This window comes from Pezoporus flaviventris, unplaced genomic scaffold (genome assembly GCF_033815535.1).
Source record: "Pezoporus flaviventris isolate CSIRO_AGI_PZ_B2104156 unplaced genomic scaffold, CSIRO_AGI_Pfla_v1 ptg000030l, whole genome shotgun sequence".
In the NCBI taxonomy this organism is placed as follows: domain Eukaryota; kingdom Metazoa; phylum Chordata; class Aves; order Psittaciformes; family Psittacidae; genus Pezoporus; species Pezoporus flaviventris.
In genome coordinates this window covers 3,787,301-3,800,799 of record NW_026892578.1, presented here as the reverse complement: position 1 = coordinate 3,800,799, position 13,499 = coordinate 3,787,301, and the positions used below count along the sequence as shown (strand labels likewise).

Genomic DNA, 13,499 nt, shown 5'->3' with positions numbered 1-13,499 from the left:
ACAGCGCTGAACACACACCCGACTCCCAGCCGTGGCGCGGACGCTCCCTGGCCCTTTGCGATCCGGGCTAGGGCTCCCAGCCCGTCTCCCTCTCCTGCCCCAGCGGCCCCCCCTAGACCCTGCTTCCTGGGGCAGGTGGGCGCAGGGTCCCCGCACGGCGCAAGCAGAGGGGCAGGAGACGGCGGCCCGGCTCCAGTGGGGTCCCACCGCGGGGACCCCCTCACCCTCCCGAAGAAAAGGAGCCGGCTGCGGGGAGGGGGCTGCGAGGGAGTACCTGAGGGCAGGTGCCTCGGGGCCCGTGCCGTGGCCGGCGGGGCGGACGTGCCCCGAGGCGGTGCCGGGGGTGCCACCGCCCGCTACTGCCGGCCCGGTCCCGACAAGCCCCGCTGCCCACCGCGCCCGTCCTCGGGGTGTCCGCCGGGAGGGACGGTGGCAGCGCCCTCCCTCCCTCGCTCTCCTCCCCTTATCTTCTCTCCCCTCCCCTCCCTTCCCCTCCCGGCTGGCGGGAAGGCAGCTGGGCGGGCGGCGGCGTACGGGGACAGCGGGCGGAGGGGAGGCAGGCGGCCGGGCTCCGGCGGAGGGCGGCTTCCTCCGGGGCTCGGCGGCGTCCGGCCGCGGGGTGGGCGCACCCGGGTGCGCGGGCTATTCCCGCGGGCCCAGCAGTGGTGTTGGGACAGGGGGTGGGGGGATTTTTATTTGGGGGGGGGGGGGGGGGGAACGGCCAAGTGGGGGTATTACGGGAACTGTCGCCTCCGCCTCTTCCTCAGTGGCAGCCGGGGCAGCCGGATCGCGGCGGCTGCTGCTGCTGCTGCTCGGAGGGACCGCGGAGCGGAGGGATGTGGGGCTTTGGAGGAGGCAGGATCTTCGGGATCTTCTCCGCTCCCGTCCTGGTGGCCGTAGTCTGCTGCGCCCAGAGGTAGGAGCCAGCATTCCCCGGCGGCGCGGGGTGCGTTTCGGCAGGAGAGCAAGCTGATGCTCCCCCCTCAAGCGCCTACCATCGCCACCGATCCCGCGCGCCCCGTCCTCTGCTTCACCCGCTCGACACCCCCCGTCTCTCTCGCCCCCACAGTGTGAACGATCCCGGCAACATGTCCTTCGTGAAAGAAACTGTGGATAAATTGTTGAAGGGCTACGACATCCGCCTCCGGCCGGATTTCGGAGGTGAGTCGCCCTGTCCGGGCTAACCACCCGGAGCACCCCTCATCCTCCCTGCTCTCCCCCGGCCTGCCGCCACTCCCGCACGGCGGCCCCAGCTCCCGCGGCCCCTCTCGCCTCCAGGTCACGGAGCAGCGGTGGGTAACAGTGTCATCTTCCCGCAGGTCCGCCCGTCTGCGTGGGGATGAACATAGACATTGCCAGCATCGACATGGTTTCTGAAGTCAACATGGTGAGTAGCGGGAGGCCCCGGCCGGCGCCGGGGCTACCGCCCGTTCCTCGTCCCTCCCTTCACCCGAAGTCGGTGCCGCCTGGGCTGGCTGCTGCCGGGCTGCGCCGTGCGGCGGACGCTGTCCTCTGCTTGAAAACTTTATTTCCCCGGAGACGCCCCTTCCCTTTCCCCCTCTCATTGCCGCGGCTGTGCGCGGTTGGTCCGGCCGAGCCTGGGGATGCCGGGCCGCCTGACACCCCCGTCTTCTTCCTCTTCCCGGTCTTCCTCCCGGAGCTTGCTGGGGCTCCGCCAGGCCCCCGGCAGCTGCCGCGGTTTCGCAGCCGGCGGGACGCGGAGCGGAGCGGAGCGGGCTGGCGGAGGCGGTCGCAGGGTTCCCGGGGCGGGCGGCATCAGTGCTGCCCGCATCATTCCGCTCCTTGAGCTGTTCCGGGGGAAAAAAGCCCACCAAGCCAGCTTGTCTGTGGATAAACTCTGACATGTGTGAGCGTATTAATTATTGTCTACGGCAGGCGCGATTGCCTGTGGACCTCGGAAGAATTGTAATTTTGCTTCGCGGAGTGATGCTGTGCGGGGCTGCCAGGTTCGCTGAGGAGAAGGGTGTTAGTGTTTCTGCATTTCGGTCCCCCCGTCTGTATAGTTCGGTGATTTGAGGCGAACAGATAGAATTGAGGTTTCTTGTTCTAGTCCTGAATCTGATGTGGATTTTTCATGTTCCTGAGCAAATTACTCCTTCCCTCTGTATCTCAGATTCCTCGTTCTATTCTTAGTTTTGCAAACCTGAGGTAAAAAGACCAGCCTACTCTGCAGTGGTGTAGTTACATTCATGGCATTAAGAGTAATAATCTGCACGTTTGAAAGCTGAGCTCTCTTTCAATAAATATGACACTAACACCGCACTACCCCTCCTTCAGTGCAGTGTTGCAGTGTTACAAGCTGGCATAGCTTGGCTTTATGCATGATCCGTGTATCTTCATTAATCCTGCCCCTTCTGTTTCCCACTATACCCAAAATTCTCAGATAGAAACTTCTGTTCTACTTCCAATCTTTTAAGAAGTGGTTTTAACAGAGACACCTGTTACCTGCTTGCAGTTAAAAGTGCCACTCTGCCTCTTTACTCATTCAGGAAGGATATACAAGACAGTTCTTAATTATAAGAGTTTATTTTAGGCTTCCTGCAGATTCAGGCAGCTGTAGGGAAACCTTGTCTATTCCACAGGCTTTTCTGTATCTGTAGGATTGCTTCTCAGAAAGATGGAAGCCGAGTCTTTGAAGGGTAATTGAAAAGTCTGACTCCAGTATCCCCACTGCCACCTTCCCCACCTTTGGCTAAGCTCCAGGCTTAGGGAAGCACTACAATGCACATTAAATTAATATATAACACTTTGTGTATGTGAAATGCAATAAAATCAGAGAAAGGCAGACTGAGGCCAGAAAAAAAAAAAATAAATGAGGGGATGTATCCTGCATTTTGTGGCCTTTTTATTTTCCCTCCTCCAGCTGTGGGAAAGCCTGTTAGTTTTAAATAACAGCTTGCCCAGTCCACTGTAGCAGGGCTATAAGGAAAAGTAAGTAATTACACTACTTGTGATGTTGCTGGATTGGGTAATTAGATCTTGAATTATACAGGAACTCTTCAAGAGGATGGGTGCTATCCCTTTCCCCTGGACAGTGAGATAGTGTACCAATTGCTGAATTTTCTAGCAGCCCCACAAGTAAGTGTCTGCTCTTTTCTGTCAGTTGGCAGAGCTGTAAAGAAGTGGGTTTTCCCATGCCTTCTCATGGAGCAGTGCAAAGTCTGAAAAATATCAATATAGATCTTGCAACAGAAACAAATATGTGTTTCTGAAGGGAGATGTTGAAGTACTGTTGCAAAACATGGATTAATTTGCTTCAAGAAAAAAAGAGTAGAAAGAGCTTCTGAATGTGGAACACCTTACTACAACTGGAGTTTCAGCTGAACTTGCATCTTCTCCCTGTGAAAGAAGTAATCTTTGACTAAGCACAAGTACTGCTCAAGTTGATTACTTCCACTTATTTTAGGTAACTTCCTACTGATCTGCTGATTCTTGAGTAAATACCAAGAAACAGTGAATGAGAATGATCAGAAGGAGCTTTTCAAGATTACTGAAGTAATAGTAATATAGTGATAGTAATGATAGTAATGTGGAGGGGGGAAGGAAGGTCACAGTTTGAAGACCTAAGGCATAGCTGTTGAACTTAATGCTGGTTACTAACAAAACTTTTAATCTTTGGCATATTCTTTTTGCAAAAGATGAACTGTAGTAGTATGGACATTAATTTCTTTGATTTAAAACTAGACATTTGTGTAACCTTTATAAATTAGCTTGTTAAAATTCATCTCTATATTAAAAAGAAAATAACCAGAGAATTAACATTCTTCAATGTTATGAATATATATAAAAAGTTATTACAGCAAGTTTTATTATACTGCCTTCTAGGCAGCCTGTAATGTAGCTTTCAGTGATATGATGGCAATTCTTTGTAACAAGAATTATGGCTTGTATCATATTCTTTTCTATTCTTAATCAAACTGTAGGCTCGCATATAATGTATTCCTCTATGAATCTTCAGTTACTAGTTACTCTGGCTTTCCAGCACTTAAAAAATTTGTGTATCTTTAGTATTTCTGTTAAAAATTATTAAAAATCTTTTGGCCTTCTTACATCAAGGCTACCTGTAGCTATTTTTCAGAATAAACTTATTGAATAGTAAGGTGCCGCTTCCTCAGATTACATGGAACAGTTAACATTTTTCTTTGCTTTTGATGATGAAATGCTAAGCTGGATCAGGAGGACTGATGCAAGTATCAGGACTGCACAGCGTGTAATTGTTTTATTGAAAAGTTTTAAGTAAGCGGTTTCTATTTGATCGCATAACCTCTTGAAAATATCGATTATCATAGTTGAAAGTGTTACTCTACTATTTACATCATACTGAAAATACTAAACATTTATTAAGTAAAAATACTGTGCTTTGATAGTTATACTTTGAGTTATGGTAGCAAGAATTAATTAATGAAGTTGCATCTAAGTAGTGCATTGTTCAAGGAAGGTCTGCAGTCTGTTAATGTCCTGTACAAATATATTGAGATATATATATGTGTATCACCGCATGTGCTTTATTTCCCTGTGCATGCTTTCCCGTTATTATTTGCTTATTTCACAAATCATATCTGTAATTTAGTACTGAAGTACCTACCTATTTTTGTGCATGCTTCCGATAATTGCATTTAAAACTGCTATAACGTGCATCTCCAAACAAAATAGTAATCAATAATGGCAGACATAATACTGAGAAACTACTGTTGGTCATCTTATAAATAACGAGTATGAAAGATTACTGTTGTCAGATTTCAATAATTTAGCGTTATAATTTATCATTTTACATGATTTGGGTTGACTGTGTTCTGCACTTTCTGTGTTTTAGAGGCATGTTTTGCTTAGACAATGTGAATTGAAAAAGAAATAGTTCTTGTGCTTTTTACTAGTCTGTCAACCTATTTCTGATCAGACAATATCCACAATTTGTGATTTTTTTTTTTAATAATCTGATTCTTGTTCAACATTTGCTCTGTGAATCAAATGTGTTAGTTCCACGCATATAATTTTGAAGAACCCAAATAATCCTGTAGCTTTTTATCCTTAGGAAGTTAAATAATCAATGCACTGAATCTCCACATAACCTCCTCTTTAAACTCATTTGTTATAGCTGTAAGACTAAGGTGCTGTGCTTTCATTTTGCAGTCATTTTAGGATATGTTTTATAGTTTATAGAAGATAATGCTATAAAGTGGATAGAAAAAAACAAGGAGATCAGTTCAAATATGAACCTTTCTCCTTAGATATAATATTTTGCACAGAATAGTATGGTCTCCTGAAAGACAGCAAACTTGTGCTACTGCTCTCTGGAGTGCTGACTACATTCTCTTTGAGTATAGAGGGGACTTCAGAGCTGCTCATCCAGGGTTTTTCAGCCTCTAATATCAATATAACCAGCAAAACTCAGGAAGCATCATTGGCTGTATGGTCATCCTGCTGTTTTGAGAATACTGTAAGCAGAAAATGAGGTTGACATATGGTCAGACCGTAAAACTTACGAGTTGTTGTTTCTGAAAAAGATTGTAATCTGTTCTATGCTAACACTGTAATTTTTTATTTTTACATATGTTCCATTATAAAACTGCAAGTATGCGTATGGACTTCATTGTGTCCCTGCTGATTTTCAAAGCAATTTTGACATCCATCTGACAAACTGTTTTATTTGCTGCTCTAAGGTCAACAGAAGTTCTTACTCACTGTGAGCAAATATCATCTACTATTCCTTAGGTAGCAATGAATAGGTAATTACTCTTAGGTGAATTAATTCATACTTTACTTGAAGTACTGAAGGTGCAGAACCTTCTCACATCTCACTTTAGGTATGTAAAAAATGGGGTGGGATTCAGTTTATGTAAATTGAGATGTATGCAATTAGATGACCAAATGAGAGCCGGATTGCTAAATTCTAAAGCCATAGTTAACGGAGGTCTAGAACAAAATGTGGTGTCTTAGGCAAAGGTGTCTACTGTCATTTTTGTTTCATCATGTTGTATGTGCCCTACAATTTCCAGTCCAGGTTGTCACAGATCTCTCTCAAGTCCTCTGCCATGTCTGTGTTCTCTGTGCATGTGTTATACATGACATCAACTCCTGAAGTTTAAACAACTGACTCTTACTCTTGTGAATACAAGTGGTGGAGCCCAGAGAGCTATTTATCTTAAAGAAGACACTTTAATAGTGCTTCTTAGATATTTTAGGTGCCTCAGGGTATCCTGTTTGAACTCAAGCTGCCTCTTCAGAAGGGTAGGGTACTCCCATAGATACTGTGCTGTACCTATCAGCCATATGCAGGGGTCTTGCATAATCCAGGACATCCAGAATGGCACCAGACACCCTTACTTGGGTAAGTGAATTGTTCTCTAGCTTTCTGGCTAAAGCTCATCCTCCAGGCTCCCTCTGGAATCAGAAGCAGGCAGGCACTAGTATCTTAGACATCATGTAGACTTTTTGTGCTTTGTGTTTTGGTGGTTTTGTTTGGTTGTTTTTTTTTTTTTTTTTTGTTTGTTTGTTTCTGTTTTTGGTTTTGTTTTCTTTTTAAGATGGAAGGATTCATCTTTCTAGGACGTGTCCATCATTCCTGAATGGCTATGAAGAGAGTCAAAGTATCTTGGTTAGTCTTTGAGTAGGTGTAGCAAGACACAGAGAAATGTAACCTATGTTTCCTATCATAAATGTAGCTTATATTTCCTGTCATAAACAGCTAATTTCTAAATAATTGGCAAACAGAATCTCAAAGTAACAGAATCTCAAAGTTACCTCATGCAGGAAATAACTGCTTTGTGACATACTTTGCTTTGAAGTTTCAGATGGAGAAATTAAATGAGTTGTACTAATAGAGTGATTACATAATCATTTTTATTGCAAGCACAAGTTTTCTATCTAGAAGATTCATGTGTGCACTGCTTGATCACAAATAGAATAGATTGCTGATTTTTTGCTTTTATATATTTTATAATTTGATGTACATAGGGAGAATAGTAGATCATGCTAAATAGTGCAGAGAGACCATGTAAATAATTTCATGTGTATATATATATTTATGTATATGTTTGATAGATAATATAAGTTAAAAAGGGAAGAAGAAGAAATAAATACTGCCCAAGTGGGGAAGCATCTATCTCCTGAGGCCCCGCAAAGCATGCTATCACTGTGCTGGTGATGACCAGCATCCATCCACTAAGAGATGGCAGCAACAGTTACTGCTCCTGGAGGACAGTTTATCTTGTATCTTAGCAGGTTACCTTCTCTCTAGTTGCCAGATGGCAACCAAAACATCCTTCCTTCTAATCCTCTGTCTCAGCCCCATTCATTTTTCTTCCTCGGGACAGGACCTATGAACTCCCCCAGCCTGCCTCACTCTGTCTCTCCACTCCTGTCATGTTTCATAGTTCCCATTGACAGAGTGAGAGAAGTGCTAGTAGCAGACAGCATGATAGAAGAATGACTCCTGTTTGACCAGAGGAATTGATGACAGGCTTCTGCTTATCTGCAGAGGAAAGCAGCTGTTGTAAAGGGGAAGAAATACCTGCTTATGTAGAGACAAAGAGGTAGTTAATGTTGCTGGGAGGTGGCAGTAGGCTTTTAAAAAGCCAACTCCAGCTGCCAGCGTTGGATTGTCTGGTCTTGGATGATGAAATAGATACAATCTGTGCTGACATAAATCTAGAATAACTGCATATATTTCAGGGGACAAAAAGGGAATTCAAAATTTTGTTTACAAATTAGAGGAATGGCCCTAAGAAGGGGCAGCCACAAAGTGCTACATTTTGTAAGGAAGGTAGAATCCACTATTTATAATGGTACAGAATCGCCTAAGCAACAGTGCAGAAAAAAAGAATACAGAGGTTTTACTGGGCCAGAGTCTAAAGCAATCCAAGTTAATCCAGGTCACAGGTGCAATACAATTGAAAAAAGGTGCAGCTTACTCCTGAGTACATAAATAGAAGTGTCATTCACAAGACACAGGGGTTTCTCTGTCCGCCATTAGTGACGGCTGTGGAGGAATGCTGTGTCCTGTGTTTTCGTGCTCGCTTCAGGGAGATGGAAGTGAACAGGAGGTTTAAGGAAGGGAAACAAATGTTTCTAATTAAAATAATTAGAAAATGGGGCGTATGTGGTGATGTTGAAGTAAATGGTTTTGTTTAGCACTGAAAAATGGGATGGAGAAAGGACATAAATTTCCCAATATGTGGGAAGCTGGTGGTGAGAGAATGATGATCAGCTGCTCTTTGGAACCAGTTGAAGTAAGACCTGAAGGAATTAATTAGTTGATTTCAGATTAGTTTTCAGCTAGCTAGTGTTATAGCATCTCCTTTGTTGCAGATTTTCAAGAAGAGACCAGAAAAATACCTCTTCCAATGTTGTTGCTCTTGTTTCTGGAGAAGCTGGGCTAGGTGGTACTTTGGGAGCTTTTCCAGCACTGTATTTCTGTGAATCTGTGCTCTGATTTAATCACTGTTTTTGTCAGTCCTCCTCTGAGTTGTATACGCAAGTGTGTCTTGGTGTGGTTTCAGGTATCACTGCTGGTCTCATGCTGATGCTGCAGAAGATGAGGAGTTTCCTGTAGATTATTTATAATATATGCTAGTGTAACAAGGATAGTCCATACCATGTGAGGTGTCATAAGTTGCCAACATTATGTATCTATCTTCATCATGTTCTGGCTATCCCTGCACTGATTGCAACAGGCATTGCGTGTATGTCCTTTCAAATATACAGGAGTTGTAAAGTACAAGGTCAGGACTTCTGTGCATGTAACTTCTGTGCATGTAACTTCTGTGCATGTAACTTCTGTGCATGTAACTTCTGTGCATGTAACTTCTGTGCGTAAGGAAATTTTTACTTTTGTTAGCAACCTTTCACTGTGCCCACATAATGAAGAAGTACAGTAATTTAAGTTATACAGGAGTGGAAGATTTACAGAAGCTTTATGGATTTATACCTACTCCATGCCTAGCAGTTTTTCCCATTACTTTGAAGAAGAGAGGAAGCAAAGAGTTATATTTATATGAAGGTTTCTATCCATGCACTGAGTGAGTGCTTATTCAGGTAATTTTATGTCTTTAATCATACAGAAAGCTCAGCAATATGATAAAGCCATGGCAGACAATCTCATGTTTCACAGAAGCAACCTACAGACACAGGTCCACCCAGCCAAGTGTCCTGACTCTCATACTGGCTGGTAGGGAAGAATGAAATAAACATGCGTTAATAGCTCTCTAGTGTACTCTTGAAGCCTCCCATGATTTGTGACTTCAGACTTCCTGTATCTCAAGACTCTTTGATCATGTGCCACCGGAGCATTGGGATCATTTAGTAATGATACACTCTTCCCCACAATTTTCATTTTAATAGAGATGTGATTATATAAAGTATTTAAACTTGGGAAGGATCAAGTGCAATCCATTAATACTGAAGGGTAATAAAAACTTTCAGGGGGAGAGGTTGAGTAATATTTAGCTACCGTTAGGGGTTTCAGCTTATCCAGGACAAACTTTCTTTTTTTCTCCCCTATGACACGGAGTCATAAAAAATAGCTGAGAGAAGAATCATTTCAAAAGGAGAGTTCATTTAGTATTTGTAATTGAATTTCACAGCTCCTCATAACTACAGATATTGCAAGGAAAAAATCCCCAAGTCTAGGCATGTCTAATTCATTATTCACTATTACGGATTCGAGCCGATAATTTTGGCAAAATAATTTGTTCTCTCAGCAGTTAGGAACCAGTTACAGGTTGCTGTGATAATGTAACCTGCAATATGAATGTAATATTGCATACAGCAGAGAGGGAAGGTAAAACAGCTGTGCTGGGAGGTCTGCAGTTACACTGGATAATTGGCAGTTCAATAGCACTTAATGACTTTTTTTCTTTATACTAATATGAATGTTGAATTTTCATTAGTTCATGGGTATGTCTCCATGGCACAATACAGCACTCCGCAGAGATGCAAGAGGTACTTCTGGTGCAGTTAGTACAGCTTCTGGAAGCTGTAAAGTTATGTCATTACAGAGCTCCATACAGGATTTTGTATCAGTGGGAGTTAGGTCCTTGATTATGACTTGTTTTACAAGCTTTAAAGAGGTTATCCAGCATATGACCAGCATCCAGCCAGCGCTGGTAATCTTCTCCCCTTAAAAGAGAGAAGTGCTTCTATAAGACGGATATTTTTGTTGTAAGGCAGGTATTTAAGATAGTAAGGATAACTGGCCCTCCAGAAATGCTCATCTAGAAGTGCTAACAAGGTAAGGGGATTGAGAAGAGAATGCAAGGAGTTGGCTGACCTAGGATAAATGAGCAGTTTTTAGTTAATGTTGGGATGAATGAATTCCACATATTGTTCGTCCTTAACCTGCTGGGGTGAATTCCATGTATTGTTCCTCCTTAACCTGCCTTTTCACAGGTAAATAGAAGAGTCTCCTGAACTGATACACAGTTGATCTTTAGCAGCAGTAAGTAATGTTACCCAGTAGGTTAATGCATGCAAAATTTTGTATGTGGTTTCAATTATGGAAGGTTTTTCAGGTAGGCTTTGTGTGAGTCCTGATTGGAAACACATGTAGGACAGAGAAGATAACCTTTAAAAGCAAGCTCAAATCCATGTGATTAGAAATAGGACATCCCTTGTTCTTTTAACTGAGATGTAAGATAGCCCCACTATTACACTCTGCTTGTCTGTTAACCCTAGAGTTACTTGAAAGGAGCAGCTTGAGTCACACATAGTTATTTCCTCACCACAAGGGATATTTTAACATATCCCATTCAGGTGGTTACTTGCCCATAATAGGCCTGGCAATTGAGCTCATTGCTTAGTTATAATGTCAAATGTTGAATTGTAATCCAATTCACAGACCACATGAGCTTCACTGGGCAGGTCTTTGGGACTGAGCTGGTACAGAATCAGAGCTGAGAGCTTCCCCTTGTAGCAGCTGAGCTTGGCTATGCAGGGAAGCTGAGCCCCTCTCACATTTTTCAGTGGGAAAATAGGTTGAAAGAGTCAGAAATTGAATCTTCCAGACTTAGAATGCTGAAATGTGAACTAGTGGAAACCATTTTTTGACTTAATCTGAAGTTATTTTGTAAGCATATAGCTATTTTTCTTGGTGGTTTCTGATGCCACTGTGCCTCTTAATATGCACAGAAATTTTGAAGTTGAAAATAATAGACAGTACAAACATGCATTTGAATTCTGAATTCTAAAATACACCAAGTCAAGATGGGATTACTGAGTAATGCAGTTAAGCCTTGTTATTCATTAAAGATCCAAAAGGTGAACTTAGACTTTTTTTTGTAATATAACACAATGACATTTCTCTGCATCAGCAATGATTTGTTTTAGCTTCTGACCTCCTAGGCTGTTCAGATAGCAATACTTGGCCTTTCCAAGCATTTTCCAGTCATGTAAAATAGGCTTTCTATTTGGATGACAAAACCATCTCCCAATGTTTTGGGATGGAATGACTGGAACTTCATATAGGACTTGGAAATTAGATATGACCCTCAATTTTCTTTTCTAAAGGACCCATAAGCTATGCATCTGCTAGATTTATGGATTGTGATGCTCCTGATGATCTGTAGAATGTCAAGACTTCTGTGCTTAGAGCATGGCACATGAGCTCAGGCATGCACCAGCTGTATGTTAATCATTAGCATGGGTTCGGCTCAGCATTTTCCTAGGTTATGCTTGGGTACTCTGGAGGTTAGCACATGCTGCCTCCATTCCCAGTAGGCAGCTAGAATGCAGCTACTTTTCCTGTGAAATGAGTTAATGTAGGTAGAAGCAAGCTGTGCCATGACACACCATGTCCTACCACTTGTCCTTTGGACCAGAAAGCTACCTGTCTCACTTTATTTGCTAGGCTAGGTATATCCAGAAAGTTCAACTTCCTGCATCCAAGTGAAGTTATGTCATCACCTTTTCTAAGGGGAGAGCTGTGACTCTCCAGAGGGGATGCATCCTATCTGAATGGCAGTACCTATATTAGAAGATAACTCATAGAGGGCTTGTTTCTTTCCATTCTCTGTACAGGGAGCATGGCATGGGTGAAATGCCTGTCTGTTTTGCTCCTGGCAGTAGATGAAATGAATACTACCCGACTGTCTTCTTGACTCTGCCCTGCTCTGAGAGCTCTTTGTTTCTCTAGAGAAAATAGGTGGACAAATATTCTCTGCATGTCGGCGAAACTGCTGTTGCAAACTTGTTTTTCAGGGATGAGCTCTCTCTCTTGGTCTTGCTTGGCTTCATAGCCATTGACTGTGACTTCCCCCAAAGTTTGAAAGCTGCGTGTTAAGCAGAGCAAAAAGCTCTGGTAGTTCAGCAACGGCTACTGAGGAAGAGAAGAAGGAACTTGAGGGGGCATCTGAGCCAGCTACACTGGGCAGTTAACATGCACTTAAATTGAGATGCAGATGTTCGTGACATTTTAGGTAGATAATAGTTGTTCTGTGGAGGACTTCCAGAGTTCTTATCTTCATGAAAATAAACTAAAGAAAGTACCAGTCCTCTAAGCAGCCTTTGTTAGGTACCTAGAATGTAGGTGGAAGTTAATTGCCTAGATGAGGTGGATTGGACTTCACCTTCACTTCATGTGACAGAGAAAGCAAGTTGTCCTTGGGCAGAGAGGACTTATGGAACATAAAGAGAAGTAGTTAGTAGTACCTGTGTGTTTGTGTGATGAATGAGAATTGAGTAATTAAGAGAAATATTTTATTTCCTTTTAATAAAAAAAATGGTGTCTCCTTTGGCATTTCTTCAATTATTTTGAGTTGAGTTAGTTTGGGAATAGATTGGCTATATTTAAAATGTTGATTATCTGTCTACAATTCTTCTTCTAAACCCTCCCCCTTAAATGGGCAGGAAAAAAAAAAAAGGGGAATAAAAAGATGGGCAGTGAATTAGAAAATGCATTTAAGAAAGTTGATCAGCTTATCTTTCCAGTAGACCCACTTTAGTCGCATGCTCATGTATTATTAACCTGACTGTAAAGTACTGCATCAAGTTTGATACTGTACGTCTTTCCCGGCATACCCTTTTAGGTGGTGTCAGGTGCCTTTCGAATTGGATGCTGATGCTGTAATTTTGAAAGGAGAGCCAGAAGTTTGCATCAGTAAACTATTTTTTTATCTTTACATTAAAAAAAAAAAACCTCTGAAGAAGACTCCTTTTGCTTACCTTCCTAAAGAAATAATGTAACCTTAACACTCATGGTGTTACCCCTTTCTTTAATTAGTCACATCTAAAAGGATCTCATTTATAGTCTTACCTTATATTCCTCTAATTTACCCACAGAGACACATGAATAATGTCATTTAGTAACCTGCTGGCACAAAGGTTTCTATATGTGAAAAGTGGTTTAACTGAAAAAAGAATTACTCCACTCAAATGTAAGTATACCTATTAATTTGACTGCTGGTGCTCAATGAACAGCTGTCGTTATGACACAAGTCATAATCATTTGTTACTACTTTTCCCTAAAAGTTCCTGAATGATTTTTT

General features: G+C 42.8%; 1 protein-coding gene across 1 annotated transcript in view; it reads left to right on the top strand.

Annotated features, from left to right (window-relative positions):
- Positions 1-487: 487 nt before the first annotated feature.
- GABRB3 (gamma-aminobutyric acid type A receptor subunit beta3) overlaps positions 488-13,499 on the top strand; it is a 112,895-nt gene continuing 99,883 nt past the window's right edge. Inside the window, exons 1-3 of the mRNA XM_061459747.1 lie at positions 488-916; positions 1,070-1,161; positions 1,320-1,387. Of these exons, the coding sequence (XP_061315731.1) occupies positions 837-916; positions 1,070-1,161; positions 1,320-1,387 (240 nt within the window). The 5' untranslated portion in view covers positions 488-836. The remainder of the gene's footprint in view (positions 917-1,069; positions 1,162-1,319; positions 1,388-13,499) is intronic.